We start from the raw sequence: 20,420 nt of genomic DNA, 5'->3' as shown, positions 1-20,420 counted from the left end.
TAAGGCAGATGATGAGGAAGAGGTGTTGACATTTTTCAAAGCATTCATTCTGTTTCCCTGAGGTAAAGTTGTGAGGCTTTTCCTCAGGAGAAGCTGCATTTAATTTTCTCAAGTTTTTAACTTAAAAGTCTGTTTCTATAAGCACACACCTGGGAATCATGAAAAATTCCAGTCTGAAGGGTTTGGCAATGACAACAGTAGAATAAACTTCCAAGATTTATTGGGTGGGGCCCTCTAGCTACATGCCACCTAGTGGTCCTCCAGCCTGGGTCTATACTAGATTGTGTACCCTGCCATGGGTGTGCAGACCAGAGAAGGAGTGTCTTCTGTAGCTGATGTCCTTCTAGGTGTTTCAAAAATGGGGATCTTATAAGGTTACTCTGGTCCATCAGCAAAAGAATTGGGAGTTTCTATAGGGACCGTCTAGTCCAGGATTGTCAAACTGAGGCCTTCAGACTAATTCAGCCCTCCCTCTCTGTTCTTGTACTGCCTGCGAGTTAAGAAAGGTTTAAATGGTTAAAAAAATATATAAAGAATAATATTTCAAGACATATGAAAAATAAATGGTATTCAAATTTCATTATCCATAAAGTTGTATTGGAACACAGCCATGCCCATTCACTTACATATTGGTTATGTTTTTGTGCTACAATGGTTGGTTTCAGTAGTTGTAATGGAATATATGGCCTGAAAAGCCTGAAATATTTACTATCTGAGTGTTTATATAAAAATGTTTGCCAACCCCTGCTCCTTAAACCAATCAATGTTTTTTGAATTCTCTTAAACTCAAGAATATTCTCCCAGCCAGATGAAACCTGACAAGGAGTCCCAAATGAAAAAGAGATTAAAGCAGTGCTTTTTTGGTCACAACCAAGTTAGGAGGGATCTCTGGAGTACCCCAGGGATTAGAGGAATAGAGAGTGAAAAAACATCATTTAGTCAAGTAGTATGTTTTGGAGGTAATTGTAGCTCCATAGATATTGTATACAATTTAGTTAGAAAACCTGAATTTAAGTAACTCAACCTCTCTGAATGTCAGTTTATGCCTGTGTAAAATGGGAAAGAACTAATATCTATTTCAGAGACTTCAGAAATGTCAAATATTTTGTTTAGCCACAGTGATGAGCACATAAAAAGCAACAATAGAAAAAAGGAAAAAGACTAGGATTTCTGGCCAAGAAGGAGGCATAGGTAGAAACACTTCACTTCCTTGCATGATCAAAAGAAGGATACCAACCAATTTAAAAATAATAAACAACCAGAACTGCCAGAATAGGAAACTGCATGGAAACCAACAACCAAAGAGTTAAAGAATCATTCATCCAGACTGATAGGAGGGGCAGAGATGGGCAGCTGGGTGGGCGGAGAGTACATGTGGAAAGACAGCAGACCACGTGGGTGTGAGAAGGTCCTGGCTCATGGGGAAACTAGACTCAAAACCTCAAGCTGTAAAATAAAGTGGGATTTCAAAGGTGGGAGGATTTCCCAGTCTCACAGTAGAGTTCATTGAAAAATGGGGCTAGAGTGGAGCAAGCCAGCAGCATTGTTCCCTCTCTGACCCCTCCCCCAAGACAGTGCCACAAAGCAGCAAAGACGGTTGCCCCACCCTGGCCAATACCTAAGACCCCCCCTACAACATAACAGGTGTGCCAAGACAAAGAAATATGGCCCAAATGAAAGAACAGATAAAAACTTCAGAAAAAAAGCTAGCCAATGAGGAGATAGACAACCTATCAGATATAGAGTTCAAAACACAGGTAATCAGGATGCTCAGAGAAATGGTTGAATATATCACAAAATAGAGGAAAAAGTGAAGGCTAGGAAAGATGAAATAAAGGAAAATGTATAGGGAAACAACAGTGATGGGAAGGAAGCCAGGACTCAAATCAATGATCTGGAGTAGAAGGAAGAAATAAACATTCAACTGTAACAGAATGAAGAAACAAGAATTCAAAAAAATGAGGAGAACCCTAGCTGGTGAGGCTCAATTGATTGAGTGCTGGCCTGTGAACCAAAGGGTTGCTGGTTCCATTCCCAGTCAGGGCACATGCCTGGGTTGCAGGCCAGGCCCCCAGTAGGGAGTGCACAAGCAGCAACCACACATTGATGTTTTTCTCCCTCTTTCTCATTCCATTCCTTTCTCTCTAAAAATAAATAAATAAATAAATAAATAAATAAATAAATAAATATTTAAAATTAAAAAAAAAAAAAGAGGAGCCTCTGGGACAACGTTAAGCACTCCAACATCTGAATCATAGGGCTTTCAGAAGGAGAAGAGGAAGAGCAAGGAATTGAAAAAATATTTGAAAAAATAATGCAGGAGAACTTCCCCAATCTGGCCAATGAAATATACTTCCAGGAAGTCCAGGAAGCTCAGAGACTCCCATAGAAGTTGGACTCAAGGGAGCACACACCAAGGCACATCATAATTACATTATCCAAGATTAAAGATAAGGAGAAAATCTTAAAACCAACAAGAGAAAAGGAGACAGTTACCTACAAAGGAGTTCCCATAAGACTATCAGCTGATTTCTCAAAAGAAACCTTACAGGCAAGAAGGGACTGGAAAGAAGTATTCAAAGTCATGAAAGGCAAGGACCTACATCCAAGATTACTGTATCCAGCAAAGCTATCATTTAGAATGGAAGGGCAGATAAAATGCTTCCCAGATAAGGTCAAGTTAAAGGAGTTCATCACCACCAAGTCCTTATTATATGAAATGTTAAAGGGACTTATCTAAGAAAAAAAATAGAAGAAGATAAAAAACTATAAACAATAAAATGACAACAAACTCATAACTATCAACAACTGAACCTAAGAAACAAAAACAAAAACTAAGCAAACAACTAGAACAGGAATAGAATCACAGAAATGAGGATCACATGGAGGTTTATCAATGGGGAGGTTGAGGGGAAAATGTGGAGGAAAAGGTACAGGGAATAAGAAGCATAGTGGGTATGCACAAAGTAGACAGGATTAGGTAATGGAGAAGCCATAGAACTTATATGTACAAAACATGGACATGAACTAAGGGTGGGGGAATGCTGGAGGGTGAGGGGTGCTGGGTAGAGTGGGGATAAAAGAGAGAAAAAAATGGGACAACTGTAATAGCATAATCAATGAAATGTACTTAAAAGAAGACTAAATATCCCTTATCTAGAGTCAATAATGGTATATATGGATTTATGTCTATATCACATACATAAAACAAAGATAATAATGAGAGCCTTGGTGTATATGTCTATTGACTTGCATCAAACTACCACTTCCTCATACTTGCACTTCCTTATAATTGATCACATAAATTCAGCACAATTCCAATTTTCTTCTCCACAGTCATTATTTTTAATTATATTTTTGTTTTCTTGTTATCTTTCTCTGGGTTCTGTAATTTTTCCCAATGTAGAAACTCAAGTTGTCATGCAAACGACAAGCTGCCTAATACAATTCAGATGGCTTTCAAGAATGCTACATATACTAAAATACTATTGTATCATTTCTCGGGTGTGTGTGTGAAAACATCTAAGAGTGGATTTCCCAAGAGAAGACTGTACCCCAGTAGAGCAACTTGAACCAAAAACAAGTGTTGGGATAATTCCAAAGGGAAAAAGAGAATCTTTTGCCTTAAAAACATCCTGAGCATGGACCTTGATAATTGACATTGCATTCTTCGGTAGCATTGTGCAAACATCTTCAGTGAATTTCCTTTGAGTCCTATTGTGCAATAGGGAAAATCATACAAGTAATAAGGATTTATTCAAGACCATTCACTAGGCCTGATATTTGTGGATGAAACAATATTGCAGCACTTATGATCATGGGTTTTGAAATTGGGCTGTGCTGAATTTGAATCCCAACTTTAAAATATCCTAGGTGTGGACTTCATTGAGTAACTTAACTTATCTTAACTTCAGTTTTCTAAAATGTAAAATGAAGCCAATAATAGTACCTATTTTAAAAGTTTGATGTGAGGATTAAATGAGAATTTTTTTAAATAAGGGAACAATTTTATTTTATTTTAAAAATTTATTGTTATTCATTTACAGTTTGCATTTGCTCCCCATCCCTCCACCCCACCCAAGGCAAACTCACCTTCTTCCCCCACCTCCACACTCCCCCTTGATTTTATCCATGTGTCCTTTATAGTAGCTCCTGTAAAACCCTCTCCTCACTGTCCCCTCCCCACTCCCCTCTGGCTACCGTTAGACTGTTCTTCATTTCAATGTTCTGGTTATATTTTGTTTGCTTTTTTCTTTTGTTAATTATGTTCCAGTTAAAGTTGAGAATTTGTAAATATATCATTGGTAAGCACTCAATAATACTGTTACTATCATTATTATTTGTCATGACTGTGCTTGACCCTGGGGAAGCAACTATGAGTATGACATATTTCCTCCCCCTAACAAGCTTGTATTTTAGCAAGGATAAAAACTTCATAAACAAACAATCACAATCCAATGTTGTAAATTCAATGTTTGTAGCCTATAAGAAGGGACTCAAAGAAGAAATATCTAAGTTTACTTGAGGAGTCTGATGATGGCTATCCAGAACTAATGCCTTTTGAGCAATGCCTTGAAGGCAGAATTAACTGCCAGGGGAGAAAGAAAGAAAAGAAATGCAAAAGAAGAACAAACAGAGGTACCAAAATACTTGAGGTTTCAAGAAGTGTTGGGCACTTGGTCTGGCTGGAGTATGCTACCTGTAGGCAGTAGTGAAAGGTGATGAGTCTAAGGGGATAGGTTGGGGTGAGACAGGGTCATGCCTTTTTCTAAAGAATAATGGGAAGGGGAATAATTAAAGTTCTTAAGCAGGGGAGGGACCAGAAGAGTCAGAAATCGAGATCTCTCAGAGAAAAGACTATAGATTGACTAGAAGAAGGGGATAGAAAGTAAACTGGTTAAACCACCACCAAAAGTAGTCCAGGTAACAGAGGGTAGTGGTCTGGGCCAGGACATAAGGTGGTGAAAATGGAGAAAAGAAGGAATCAGATTCTAGAGACATGTCAGAATTAGAATAAACTGAATTGGAACACTGGTGATCCTGACATCCAAGGTCTTCTTATCCAGTCAGAGGACACAGAATTTATATTACCAATCCTGTCACACTCCAAAGCATGCACACACTCCCCCATACTAGGCTGCCTCCTGTTGATGAATGTCTCTTCATTATTCCAAGGCTCTGAGAACTATACTAGTACCTTTGCTACCTGGAAGGAGTGTTTCTAGTTTTCCACCTTTTTCTCTGAAGAAAGACATGGTTAGCTGCATTCCCAAGGGGTGAAGAAAGGCAGATTTCTTGCCAGGAAGCCTTCCCTTGGGGATTGTCCCTTTTAGCCTTCTTTCAAAAGGGTTCTTAGAGTAACCACAGTTAATTAGAGAGAAGAAATACCTGTGGTTACCTCCAAACTACCTCTCAATCACAGAGGATACTTCATTACTTATCTCTCTACATCAGCTCTTAATTGTTAAAGGAAGTAAAGAACTACATTATTGAACTGGCCCATTAATCTCTAAGAGAACTCTTCAAAACAACTGAAATATTAAATTGCTTATATTGAATTGCAACTTATGCCCGCTGAAGCCATTGTGCCTTACATTAAACTTAATCGGTGCAAGGACCCATTTTTAGTTAGATCTGAGGCACTGCAAATTCTCAGCCACTGATAACATGGCACTTTAGCTTGAAATGCTTTAAACTGTTTCTCAACGCCATTTCTAAAGACAAGTTTTGGAGAAGGGTTATTTACCTGAACTGACACAGCAGATAGGATTTCTTTTATGCTAATGAATAAAGAATTCACATATTATTTCAGATTGCTTAAACAAAATAGTCAAACCTGACAATTTAGGCCCAACTAAAATGTTGACAAAAACGTTGCCCAGTTGTTTATGAAAACCTCACCTGATATATATCCTTAGCCCTTTCTGTTGCATCAAAATGAGCCCCAGCACCACAAACACATTTTGTTTTGGGTAAAAGGAGATAGAATATCTTATAACCCATATTGACAGTGTTTCACTGCTATAAAATCCTAGAGCTGGAAACACTATTTGGTGGATATGTATCCCAGGACCCCTGTGAGCATTCCATCAGGTGAACATGGGTACCACCTGTCATGCACACACATACCAGACAAGGCAAGGCCAAAGCCAAAGCCTAAGTGATTTGACTGGTAAAGAATCAGCAATTCACTTTTAGATTCAGACAGTTCTGCACTTACATAGTAGAAGAAAAGGTTTGACAAAGGTCCCCCTGATCCTTGTCCCACACACCAAAAAAAATGACACCAAAACAAAAGCGACCTGATTACTATAGGGAACCATTCCGCACATGGGAAATGTATCCCAGCCCCCACTGGGAGAGGCCGGTGGGGAGCCAGGTCTGGCACACAGGACCCATGCCCATGGATAGGTTCTCCCATGGGGAATCAGGCCTGCATTGTACCTAGGCTGCTATGAGACTTGCTTTTGCTAAAAGTCCCTTACCGTGGATTGAGGCAGTAAATGTTTACTGAGTATCTTTAACTTCCTAAAGTCTGAACTAAACCTCCCAACTATGGAGTGTAACCAGTTCAATAACTTTCCCCCTTGATCTGTGACATCCTACTCTCTGAAGAAATTAGCAACATTCTTTCCTTTGTTATCTGTAAAAGGTAATCACCTACAGCGAACATGCCCATAGTAAATGAGGACCATCCTCAATGTAATGTACCCAGAAAAGCAATAAAAGTGTCCAGGCAGGGGTTGGGTTCTCTGGCCTTCTTGCCCTCTCTCACTCAGAGAGTGGCCATGCTGTCCGTTTTTCTCCACAGGATTTCTGTAGTCTCTGTGAATCTGTCCACTGCAGCCACAACACATAGATCTCGCGGTCCGGGGTCCGCATCAGATTACTGCAGAGCAAGTTGTTTTATATTCTGTTATGGAGGATCCCATTCTAGATTTCATTTAAGGGGTTTTGTAAATTGTAGGTGTATTCTTCAGTGAATGGGACTGAACACTGCACACCTTACCAGAATCTGGAAGGTGATGGAAAATTATCTTATTATTGTTTTCCAGAGAAGAAGGGGGCACATGTGAAATGGCCTTGAAGTTCATATCAGAATCTTCTTGTCCTCTCCTGTCCTGGAAGGATCACTTGGCATTCTGCCAAGACTCAAATAAGCTGTGGTTCAAGCCTCAGTCTAAATCACCTGTTTGGATACATATATGCAGAGTGTCCATGTTGTCATGGCAGAGCACTTCCCCTAAACCTCCAGACATTCTAGTCAGTTGATAACTACTTTCCAGATTCTGGTGCCATGCTGAACATACACATTTACTAATGTTTCACGTCAAATGTGCTGATCACATGTAAGTTCTAATGAAGTCTAAGAGTATCATTATAATAAGTAGAACAATAGCTAATGGACTTGTTTCTCTGCTAGGATTGATTAATGTGAGGTAAGCTAGCTATAGCTTGAGTCCAAGGACACACCTGTGTAAGAACTAGCCAATGTTCAGAGTCCTGAGAGACCAGTAACTTTCTCCTTTGCAAAGTCAACTGACTTTCATGTGGTTCCTGAGCATAGTGAAGGGCTCACTGTAGGTACTGACATTGCTCTACAGTTGGACAGGCCCAGGTTCAAACCTTCACTATCTTGTATCTTGGATCAAATCTTTTGAACTTCTGGTATCTAAGTGAAAAAGGGACTACCTTATAGGATTGCTGTGATTATTCAATAAAATAACTCACTCCAAGTTCCTAGTGCATAGGAATCACCCACTCCTTATCATCTATTGGGAATATTGGCTCAAGATATTTCAGTCTGAATTGTCCTGAACACATCACATGCTAGTTTATTTGGAAACAAGGAAAACTAGAGAAATGAATTGTCGTGTTAAAGCAAAAATGACAGAAAGAAAAAAAAAAAAAACTGTACCTTTGCCACAATACCTTTTGCATGCCACAAGTAGAAGATTTTTTTTTAGTACAAAGAGAGATTATATTAATATTTCAACTTTTTCAAATCTGGAAAATTTAAATTTATGTAAAATGCAACTGAACTGCATATCTTAAAATGTTAATCTACCAGATTCCATGGATGCATAAACAGCTTGATACTGAGAAATTTATTTGTATAAGACATCACCAACAAATAAAATGACAAAAATCATATGATTTTATGGTTAAATCATATGATTTTATGGTTAAATCATAAATGGATAATATTTCTTACTCAATTTTGAACCATGCCTTTTAAAAACTAGGTAGAGAAGGATACATCTTTTCTGGATAAGTCTAATTAACTGAGTTCTATGTCTAGGCATTGAAAAACCTAGTGTAAATATCTCAATCACTTAAAAATCTTGCTCATCTTTAAAACTGTCCTCAAAAGGAAATACAAGTCATAAGTGAGTTTAAACATACACAGCTTATTTGTGAGTGTTCATTCTGACTTAACTTCCTTGATTATAGAGTTTGCTGCTGTATCTGAAATAATTAAAAAGCTTAGACTCCATTATTTTAAAAAAGAAAAGAAAAGATCGATTTTTGAGATAGGAGGATTGTCAAGATGAGGGAAGGCCCACTCTTGCTGAGTGGTACACAGATCGAAATTGTGAAGTACTACATTTAAGAAAAAATTAGAAGGAATTGACTTTCTAATTCTCTTTTAAGTATACATTATTGATTATGCTATTACAGTTGTGCCATTATTCCGCCTTTTATTCCCCTCTGCCCTGCACCCTGTCTCCCACCAGCATCCTTCCACTTAGTTCATGCCAATGAATCATACATACAAATTCTTTGGCTTCTCCATTTCCTATACTATACTTAACCTAACCCTGTCTATTTTGTTCCCACTATTTATGCTTCTTATTCCCTATAACTTTTCCCCCATTCTCCCCCACGGGCCTGCTGATAACCCTCCATGTGATTTCCATTTCTGTGATTCTGTTCCTGTTCTAGTTGTTTGCTTAGTTTTTGTTTTTCTTTTTTAGGTTCAGTTGTTGATAGTTATGAGTTTGTTGTCATTTTATTGTTTATAGGTTTTTTTAGGTCTTTTTAAAATATATTTATTGATTATGCTATTACAGTTGTCCCATTCCCCGCCCCCTCACTACACTCCCTCCTGCCCACCCCCTCCCTCCCACATTCCCCCCTATAGTTCATGTCCGTGGGTCATACTTATAAGTTCTTTGGCTTCTACATTTCCTATACTATTCTTACCCTCCCTCTGTCTATTTTCCACCTATCATCTATGCTACTTATTCTCTGTACCTTTCCCCCCCTCCCCCTCCGACTCCCCTATTGACAACCCTCCATGTGATCTCCATCTCTATGGTTCTATTCCTGTTCTAGTTGTTTGCCTAGTTTGCTCTTGTTTTTGTTTTAGGTGTGGTCGTTAATAACTGTGAATTTGCTGTCATTTTTACTGTTCCTACTTTTGATCTTTTTCTTAGGTAACTCCCTTTAACATTTCATATAATAAGGGCTTGGTGATGATGAACTTCTTTAACTTGACCTTATCTGAGAAGCACTTTATCTTCCCTTCCATTCTAAATAATAGCTTTGCTGGATACAGTAATCTTGGATGTAGGTCCTTGCGTTTAATCTTGGGTAATGTAATTATGATGTGCCTTGGTGTGTTCCTCCTTGGGTCCAGCTTCTTTGGGACTCTCTGAGCTTCCTAGACTTCCTGGAAGTCTATTTCCTTTGCCAGACTGGGGAAGTTCTCCTTCATTATTTGTTCAAATAAGTTTTCAATTTTTTGTTCTTCCTCTTCTCCTTCTGGCACCCCTATATTTCGGATGTTGGAATGTTTCAAGATGTCCTGGAGGTTCCTAAGCCTCTCCTCATTTTTCCGAATTCTTGTTTCTTCATTCTTTTCTGGTTGGATGTTGCTTTCTTCCTTCTGGTCCACACCGTTGATTTCAGTCCCAGTTTCCTTCTCATCACTATTGGTTCCCTGTACATTTTCCTTAGTATAGGCTTCTCTTAGCATAGGCTTCATTTTTTCATCTGGTTTTCGAACAGATTCAACCAATTCTGTGAGCATCTTGATAACCAGTGTTTTGAACTGTGCATCCGATAGGTTGGCTATCTCTTCGTTGCTTACTTGTATTTTTTCTGGAGCTTTGAAGTGTTCTGTCATTTGGGCCTTTTTTTTTTTTTTTTGTCTTGGTGCGTCTGTTACTTTAAGGGGCAGTGCCTTAGGTGTTCACTGGGGCGGGGTAACACTGGTTGCTGTGCTGTGACACTGTAGGTGGGGGAGGGGCCGAGAGGGAGCAATGGTGCCTGCTCCACTCTCCACTGGACCTCAGTCTTTCACTCCACTACCCATAATCAAACTGGGCCCCTCTGGTGTTGATTCCCAAGTGGGTAGGCTTGTGCACACCCTAGGCCCCTGTGGGTCTCTCCAACGACCTCTCCCGTGTGGCTGGGAGTCTCTCCTGCTGCTGCCCCAAACCCCACGGGCGTTTTCAATCAGAGGTTTGAGGCTTTATTTCCCTGAGCTGGAGCCCTGGGTTGCTTGGTCTGCTTCGCTCCCCGCCGTTTGTCCGGTTTAACTGTGCGTGAATGTGTGGCCAGGTGGTGCTACCTGCTGGTCTGCCTGCCCCACTCTCCGCCACTCTGAGTCTGGCCGTCTCGGTTTATCTGTGCGTGAATGTGGGGTCACAGGGTCTGCTAATGGTCAGACTGCCTGCCCCGTTGTCCCACACTCCACCAGTCTCCTTCCCGCCACGGCCACGTGAGTCCTCTCCACCCCGCCTACCGGTCTGGATGAATGTTTATTTTTTATTTCCTTGGTGCCAGATGTCCTTGCCGTTCGGTTTTCTGTCAGTTCTGGTTGTGCGAGGAGGCACAGTGTGTCTACCTACGCCGCCATCTTGGTTCTCTTTGTGTTTATAGTTTTTTATCTTCTTCTATTTTTTTTCTTAGATAAGTCCCTTTAACATTTCATATAATAAGGACTTGGTGATGAACTTGTTTAACTTGACCTTATCTGGGAAGTGTTTTATCTGCCCTTCCATTCTGATAGCTTTGCTGGATAGAGTAATTTTGGATGTAGGTCCTTGCCTTTCATAACTTCGAATACTCCTTTCTAGCCCCTTCTTGCCTGTAAGGTCTCTTTTGAGAAATCAGCTGATAGTCTTAAGGGAACTCCTTTGTAGGTAACTGTCTCCTTTTCTCTTGCTGCTTTTAAGATTTTCTCCTTATCTTAATCTTGGATAACTTAATTATGATGTGCCTTGGTGTGTGCTTCCTTGAGTCCAACTTCTATGGGAATCTCTGAGCTTCCTGGACTTCCTGGAAGTCTATTTCATTTGCCAGATTGGCGAAGTTCTCCTGCATTATTTTTTCAAATAATTTTTCAATTTCTTGCTCTTCTTCTTCTTCTGGCACCCCTATGATTAGGATGTTATAACCTTCAAAGTTCCCCCAGAGGTTCTTAAGTGTCTCCTCATATTTTTGAATTCTTGTTTCTCCATTCTGTTCTGTTTGAATGTTTATTTCTTCCTTCCACTCCAGATTGTTGATTTGGGTCCCTTCTCTTCACTAATTCATTCTGTTCTGGTTGAATGTTTATTTCTTCCTTCCACTCCAGATTGTTGAATTGTGTTTCCTTCTCTTCACTGTTGGTTCCCTGTGTAGTTTTCTTTATTTCATTTTGCATAGCCTTTCCTTTTTCCTCTCTTTTGCATCCATATTCAACCATTTCTTTGACAATCATGATTACCAGTGTTTTGAACTATGCATCTGATAGCTTGGCTATCTTTTCATCACTTAGTTGTTTCTCTGGAGTCTTTTTGTTAATAGAGTTTTTTTTAAATTTATTTTAGAGAGAGGGGAATGGAGGAAGTAGGAGAGGGACAGAAATATCAATGTGTTGTTGCCTCTTCCATGCCCCCCTACTGGGGACCTAGCCCACAACCCAGGCATGTGCCCTGACTGGGAATCAAACTGGTGATCCTTTGGTTTTCAGTCCAGCACTTTATCCATTGAGGCACACCAGTCAGGGCTTTTTCTGGAGTTTTGATCTGTTCTTTCTTTTGGGCCATATTTCTTTGTCTTGGCACACCTGTTACATTATAAGGGGTGGAGCCTTATGTATGCACCAGGGTGGGGCAACCCACCTTGCTGTGTTGTGGCACTGTCTGTTGGGGAGGAATTAGAGAGGGAACAAAGCTGCTCACTCAATCCTTGCCCCATGTTCGGTCTCTTCTGGTGATACCCACAAGCAAATTGGGCACTTCTGTTGCTTCTTTCCATGTGGGTGGGTTTGTGTACATTCTAGGACCCTGTGGGTCTCTCCAACAAACTATCCTGTGAGGTTGGGAGTTTCTCCCGCCACTGTACCCCACGGGTTTTTACAGTCAGAGGTTTTGAGGCTTTCTTTTCCTGTATGGAACCCTGGGTTGTGCTGTCTTTCTAGTCCCCAGTTGCTCCTCCCAGTTTATATGCACGCAGATATTGGACCACCAGTCACCGACTAGCCTGCCAGGTCCACTAGCAACTGCCTTGGTGTATGTCTTCTCCACCCCGGCTGCACGTTTCTGCCCCTCCTACCAGTCTGGATGAATGTTTCTTCTTTAACTCCTTGTTTGTCGGACTTCCATGCAGTTCAAGTTTCTAGCAGTTCTGGTTGTTTTTTGTTTTTAAATTTGTTGTTGTCCTTCTTTTGGTTGTGCGAGGAGGCAAAGTGTATCTACCTATGCCTCCATCTTGGTCAGAAGTTTTGGTCTTTCCAATTCTTAAACATAAATAACCAGGTGCCAAATAATTAAGGCCTCTAGTAAATCCAACATCTTAAGGGTGATACTATATTAAGGAAAGAGCAAAGACTGGGGAATTGGTAGGAAGAGGGGTCCAGTTTGGGTTCTCGTGTTCACTAGCTGTGAAAATCTAGGCAAGCTGATTAAGTTCTCTGAGCTTTTGGTTTTTTGTCTGTAAAACTATGCTGCTGATACCTACTTTTCATTGTTGTTGTAAAGAATATTTGAAACAATATGTGAAAAGAATATGATAGTGAGTGTTCCATAAGTGATCCTACTTCTATTATTACTGATATCAGGACAAATTGGAGCCCGATTCTTGTATCAACATATTGAAAACCAGCATTGAAATAATTACTTCAGAGAAAATCAGCAGGTCTCAGGTTAAAAAAAGCAGTTTAAGAAACAACAGGGAGCCACCAGTGTAGATTTTACATGTAGTAGGTAAACATCTTTGGAAATTGGAGATCTAGTCTTTCAAAATTTGGCTTTAAGTAAGAAAGTGCCCACTCTGAATGCTTGTCCCAACACTAGACTATTTCTACCCTGTTAATCATAGACTTTTATTCAAGATAGATGGGTAATTAGCTGTCTAGATGTGAGATGATCAGCTATAAATATAGATATATGGAGAGCAGCTCCCAATATTTGTCAGTAGTTATCAGCTAATTTCTAGAACTACAAAATACTTCCATAATAAAATGCAAGCACCTCAAATAAGACTGCTTCAGTCATTCTAGGAATAACATCTTAGGTAAACCAAAGCATTCTGACCTTTCATATCACCATTGTCAGATATGTAATTATGACTTAAAGGCTCATACATTACCTTTGTTTCATAATGAATCTAAGTTAGCTAATGTTATTGTAGCTAACAATAACTAAGAGTTATTCAGGTAAGCTTAATGTATGCCATTCACTGTGCTAACTGTGATAATGGATCATTTCATTGACTCTTTCCATGAAATCTAGGAGGTTGTACTTGTGTTTTCTCTGTTTTTAGGTACAGAAACTCAGGGTTAGAAAAATTAAGAAAAGTATCCAGAGAATGGAAGAAAAAAATTGTGTATCATATATCTAATAAAATTCTAGTATCTAGAATATATAAAGAATCCTGGAAACAACAATAAACTGATAGGTAATGCAATTAAAGAATGGGAAAAATCTGAATAGACATTTCTCCAAGGAAGATGTACAAATGGGCAATAAGCAGATGGAACGATTTTCAATATCATTAGTTATCATGAAATAGACATAAAGTGGAAACAACCTAAATGTTTATGGACTAGTGAATAGATAAGTAACATGTGGTCTCTCCACACAATGCAGAAGATCTCAGAGGCATTCTTACTCACAACTATGGAGAAAAATGCTGAGAGAAAAAGAGCTCCCCCCCCCATATAATCCCTTTTCCCCTCCATTTTTCCTGATAAAACTGTAATTGATACATCCAGGAGAAGCTTCACCAAGGGAAAAGGGGTCTGTCTTTTCCAGGAAAGGCAAAACATCATATTAAAGATACAGTTGTCTGGATGGAGTGAAGCCCAAGTCAAGAAGTCTTCAACAAAGATGCTCTACCCCATATCTGACTTCAGAATTTGCAAACCCGAGCCTAGTCAAGAAAGGAACCCATCTATGCAGAGACTCCTACTCAACGGGAAAAATCACCTGCCCCTCCCAAAATAAAACTCACAGGTTTTATGTGTTTGATGTGGGCTGACAATTTGAATGAGCTGATCTAAGCAGATGTCAGGACTGATGGAAGAAAGCTCATATTTTAGTGGTTAAAGGAAAAGCTGGGGTAAGGATGCAGATTTGGTCCTCAACTGATCACTTTGTATAGCAATTCATTAAGCACAAGTAAAGTGGAACTCTACAACCCCTTCTTCCTATTTAGAGGTCAGGAAAAGGAGTTAGTTTGTGCTGGTCTGATGTACAGGCCACCCAGGATGACAGCAGTTTCTTCTTCGGTGAGTAAGTGTCTGCCCAGGTGCGCTAGCAGCAAATCCATTTCCAGACCCTGACACATGGGATTAGGCAGGCAGGCTTCTATTGGGGCCCATAGAGGGTATGAAGCTCCTTTAGTAATGCAAATTTTAGATCACAAATTCAATTTAAATTATAGTTCGCTTGAGTTGAGATATAATTTTCCTTTAATCCTGTCTTGATTGTCTATATTCTAAACTTAACAGTCTTAGATATGACACTAAAAATTGCCCACACTGCTCCTCTTCATGCAGAGGGAATTCCCATACACATATCCACCACCAGTAACATTCTGTTTTAATTATCAGCATTAAGGGCTTGACCTAGACATTGAAATCAATGCAGACCTTGCTGATATCTCCCCAATCACCCACTTTTCATTCCCAGACCTGGCTAAGGAAAACATCCATGGTGCTTCAGGGAATACACCCTGTCCTTGGGCCTAACACACTAGTTGGGGGGCTAGGTTCAGGTGTGGAGTATTTGGCTGTCTCCTTGGTTTTTGGACCACAAAGTTATGGAGATTTCCTCCTCTCATTATTCCTACTTTTTGTTATTTTTAATAGCCCACGCATAAGAGCCAAATAGCCTTGTAACTGTCTGCAAAGATTGCATCTGACAGAGATAGCCACTATTGTTAATAGGAGCCTTCATTTCAACCCATTTAGTTTGACTCAGTTTGACAGCTTTACAATAGCCACCGTCCCTCCAAAGAAAACTGATTTAGTAGAGAGAAAATGTTAGATAACTGCTGATTGTCTCTCATCTCCAGCAGGTTCTCTTGGCATGAAGCTCCACCGCAAAGCCAAAGAATAAACTACCACAAGAAAACCTGTCAGTCAGAAGCTGGGATTTGTTAAAGACACCAGGAAAACCCACAATCCATGGCACAGAGCTGCTTACAAAGAAGGTGGGGGCTGCTTCCTACAAACATTCTGTCTTCACAGGAAAGAGTAAATCTGTTTTTTAAAATTAATTTATCAATTGCCTAGTAGTCATTGAGCAGGCTTTTCTTTACTTGGTAATTGAAGCAACAATGTTATCTGGAAATCACCACTTGCAGATGCCTTCTGAGTTGGCTCCCTAAATCCGTGCCATCCTGAGAGGGCAGAGAAAAAAAAAGCTCAAAGGTAGCTTTCCTGGTGGAGTGATTTCACTGCCTCAAATTTCCATGTTTGGGATAGGACAGAACTGAACAACTGCTCACTATTGCCATGTGAAGGAGACCTTTTAACAAAGGTGATTAGAATTGTTGTCATTCAGAAAAGGCAAATTCAGGAAATGAGCTTGTTAGGAGTTGAATTCTGTCTCCCTCATATGTCAAAGACCTCACCCCTAGCACTTCAAAATGTGACTTTATTTGAAAAGAAGTTCTTTACAGAGGTCATCAAGTTAAAGTGAGGTCATTAGGGTGGGCTCTGATCCAGTGCCACTGGTGTCCATATGAAAAGGGGACATTTGGACACATACATGCACAGAAGGAAGATGACATTCAGGGACAGGGAGACTACAGCCATCTACAAGCCAAGAAGAGAGGCCTGAAACAGATTATTCCCTCACAACCCTCAGAAGGAAGCAACCTTAATGACCCCTTGGTCTTAGAGACAATCATTTCTGTTGTTCGAAACCTCCAGGCTTATGGAACTTTGTTATAGCAGCCCTAGCAAAACAATGAATGGCTTTACCCCAGTTTCCAGTGCCCCAAATATGTGGATTGGCGGGAATGCATTAATATCCCCAGTAGCTGCCTTTTCATATACTTGCCTTACCATCTAATGACCTGAGGAAAGTAACATTTAGGGTTATGACAAAAACATGTTTGCTAAGAGAAAATAGCAACTAAGGTAATGGGAGAGGATTCCAGTGACCAATTTTGTAAAGTAGAAACTAAGTGAAATTTGGGCCATCTGAACCTCTTGATTTGAAATAGCACCTCCAAAGCTAAAACTTAACGAAACTGCATGTCATTCCTCATCCTATTTAGGGGATCATCTTATTTATAAGATAGATTACTATTTTGCTTTGGTAAACCTCATTGATTCCACTTCCATTCTTGCCAGGTCGAAAGGTAAATTGTACTTCCAGTTACTTCTGAAAATGCCATCTAAGGAAAGATTCATACTCTATTTTTTCTTCTTCTATTTGATTATTTTTTTCTTTCTTAAATGTTTTTTTTAATTTTTTAAATTTAATTTTTTTATTCAGTTACAATTGTCTGCATTTTCTTCCCATCCCTCCACCCCACCCCAGCCAGTCCCACCTCCCTCCCCCACCTCTACCCTCCCCCTTGATTTTGTCCTTGTGTCCTTTATAGTAGCTCCTATAGACCCCTCTCCCCACTATCCCCTCCCTACTCCCCTCTGGCTATTGTTACATTGTTCTTAATTTCAATGTCTCTGGTTATATTTTGTTTTCTTTTTTCTTCTGTTGATTATGTTCCAGTTAAAGGTGAGATCATATGGTATCTGTCCCTCACCACCTGGCTTATTTCATTTAGCATAATGCTCTCCAGTTCCATCCATGCTGTCTCAAAGGGTAGGAGCTCCTTCTTTCTCTCTGCTGCATAGATTCATACTCTTTAAATGTGTAACATTTTGGAACTGAAGCATTCCTGTACCATGATTTTTATCCTCTTAGAAAGCTTAAAATGTCGCCCTTTTGGCACATACTGGCCAGAAGAGGTTAGTCAGTCAGCATGAGGGGTCAAAAACCATAGAATATGACTTAAAGGAAAATATTTAGAATGCAAGATAATCACAGACACTGGAGGCAGGACCAGTAATGGGACTATGTCTCCCTACCAGGAATACAAGAAAAATTGCATGGACAAACAGTTCTAAGTTCCACCGCTTTGACTGCTCCTGCAAGCAGTCTTGCCTTCTTTCTCTAACTGCCCACCTACCTACAACTGGCACTTTTCCCCTTGATCTTCTTGATTTTCCACACTTTCTGGGGGTCATCATCCACTGCCTTGACTCCCACATTGACATATTCAGCCTAGAACATTCTCCTGATGTGTGCACTTATAAATCTAACTTTCCAATAGAATGTTCCTCCACCATGTCCCTCAAATGCCTCAAGCCCAAGAAAGCTGAACTACATCTCTAGCATGACCTCCTCCTTGGTTTGTTTTATATAAGCATTCATTCATTCATTCTTTTTGTTTTATCTTTTTATCTATCTATTATTGTGATAAAAAGCACTTAAATTCACCATTTTAGAATCTACTTTTCTGTGCTTTTAGTACATTCACAACGCTGTGCAAGTATCACTATTATCTGGTGCCAGGGCATTTTCAACACTCCAAAAATAAATGGCATGCTCTTTAGCTATCACTCCCCCAGTTCTTCCGTCCTCTCCATCCTTAGGCAACCTCTAATCTGATTTATCTCTCTATGGATTTCCCTGTTGTTAATATTTTATATAAATGGGATCATGCAATATGTGATCTTCCTGAACTATAACTGTGGCCATGCAATTCTTCTTATTAAGATCCTTTGAGGGCCACACAACCAGCAGCTGATTTGAGCCACTGGCCTGCACTTGACTCAGGCTACTTGCCCCACAGATGAGTTACACCTCATTGCCCAGGAAGATTCATGCTGCTTGCCCAGAGGCTGACTGATGCCACATTCCTGGCAGTGGGCTCCGGCCATGGTGGGCTTGCAAAGAGCAAGGAAGAGGTGAACTGCATGGACCTTGGCACAACTGATGGATTAAAGGCACTGGCCTGGTGCAGATGGACAGTGAGGGCCCAGCAAGTCATGGAAGTGCTGGGCTGGAGGCTGGGCAAATGTGAATATTGCAGCCCAGACCTGGCCCTCATTCATGAAAAACCATAGAAAGGGAGAAAGGAAAGCCCAATGTCTCTCTTCCTGTGGCATCCAGAAAGACCAGCAGATTTTAAAGTGTTTTAAACTTGCTCATAGTGTTTAAAGTCAGCAGAAGGCTTTATTTTCTTTCCTCTCCCTTTTTTTTTTCTTCTTCCCCCAAGTGAGACAATAAGACCTGGAGCTGTGAAAGGTCCGGAGACAGATTTAAAGAGGATGCATAAGGCTAATCCCAACAACTGAGAAACTGAGGCAAATTTCACTTTCCTATGCCAGGTAGCTGGCATTTTATTGTTTATTTGAATTATTATTTTTCATAATTTTTACTTCTTTTATTTTTTAATTTCTATTCTTTCCGTTTAGTTTTCTGTTTTATTTCTCTACTTAATTGCATAGTTTCACTGGTTTTCCTTATTCTCTCTTTCCTTATTCTCTCTTTAATATTTTATTTTAATTTTCCTTCTTGAACTTCATTTGTGTTCTAATAACATGCTACTCTTGAACGTGTACTTTGTGTTCTTGTTATCCAAATCACATACTTCTTGTGATATTATTGTTGTGCCAGTACTATTGGAAATAATTTTTGTTCCACACCATTGTAAATACTACACAGCACCCCTCCCTGATTTTACTCATTTCACTATATTCCTGAGCTTTATTACTGTTGTGGTTAACTCTATTCTGTTGCATACTACATGTACTTTCTATCCTTTACTCAACATATCTCATCATATAGCCTTGCACAAGCCCTCTGTTTTCTGGATTCAGCTCACAATCCCCCTCCCCTCTAACAAGAGTCTTATCTCTTTTTCACCTTTTATAAAAAGTGGCTAGTTGAGTGAAATATCAGAGTGAATGCTACACTGATCCAAAGGATCTCCTCTCTCTTCTCTACTTGCTGGTACTTTAAATCCCATAAAATACTTTCCTGCTGTCTTAATCCATTTTGCCTACCCCCTGCCACTGATCAAGTACAAGAATAGGTAGGAACTGCAAACATCATTATACATGCTGGAGGAGAGAAAGCTAATAAGCCAGGTGGTGAAAAACAAATACCATATGATCTCACCTTTAAGTGGAACTTAATCAACAAAACAAATAAGCAAGCAATATATAACCAGAGACATTGAAATTAAGAACAATCTGACAGTAACCAGATGGGAGGTGGGAGGGGATAATGGGGAGAAAGGGGGAAGGGTTTTCAGGAACAATTATCAAGTATGCATGGACAAAAGCAAGGGGGATGGAATCAGGTGAGGGAGGTTGGGATGGCTGCTTTGGGGGGGGGCAATGGTGGGGGGAAAGGCCAAAAACTGTACTTGAACAATAAAATTTTTAAAATAAATAAATATTATATTCAGGGAAAAAAGAAAAGACAATTGACCTGCCATTTATATAAATGCATGCTATTAAGTTGGGATATTTTTTTAAAAAAAGGTCCTTTGAGAGTAACAAAGACCACAGTCTCTGAAAATCACTGCCAGGGTATCTGGGATCAGCAGAATAGTGTGGTCTTGATGGATCTAGGATCTGAAGAATCTAGAGGAGGCTTTTTTAAGGCTCTGGTAATGGGCTAGTAGTGGTGAGTGGCTGGCACTCTAATGTATCAGGGCAGTGTATATAACTTGATTATGATCTGATGTTAACAACAAAGCATGCTGACTAGGAAGGGCTGCAAAATGTTTCTCGTTCTGTAAAATAGTTTCTTCTTAATTGAACCTATTCTGTGCACACAATGTGTCCATAAAAGCTCTTCAATCATTAGCATTTGGTGATGCAAATGAAGGTGTCCTTGCTATTTCTTCTTCCCTTTCTGAAGTTCCCTTTCAACCAATGTTTGGGACAGGAC

At 39.9% G+C, this 20,420-nt stretch overlaps 1 protein-coding gene across 1 annotated transcript in view; it reads right to left on the bottom strand.

The window, feature by feature from the left end:
• Nucleotides 1-18,397, bottom strand: part of LOC128779917 (double homeobox protein A) — a 33,634-nt gene extending 15,237 nt beyond the window's left edge. Inside the window, 1 exon segment of the mRNA XM_071220260.1 lies at nt 18,303-18,397. Within this exon segment, the coding sequence (XP_071076361.1) occupies nt 18,303-18,397 (95 nt within the window).
• Nucleotides 18,398-20,420: the final 2,023 nt, after the last annotated feature.

This window comes from Desmodus rotundus, chromosome X, assembly GCF_022682495.2.
Source record: "Desmodus rotundus isolate HL8 chromosome X, HLdesRot8A.1, whole genome shotgun sequence".
In the NCBI taxonomy this organism is placed as follows: domain Eukaryota; kingdom Metazoa; phylum Chordata; class Mammalia; order Chiroptera; family Phyllostomidae; genus Desmodus; species Desmodus rotundus.
Note: the sequence above shows the minus strand (reverse complement) of the source record. Positions and strands in the feature narration are given on the sequence as shown.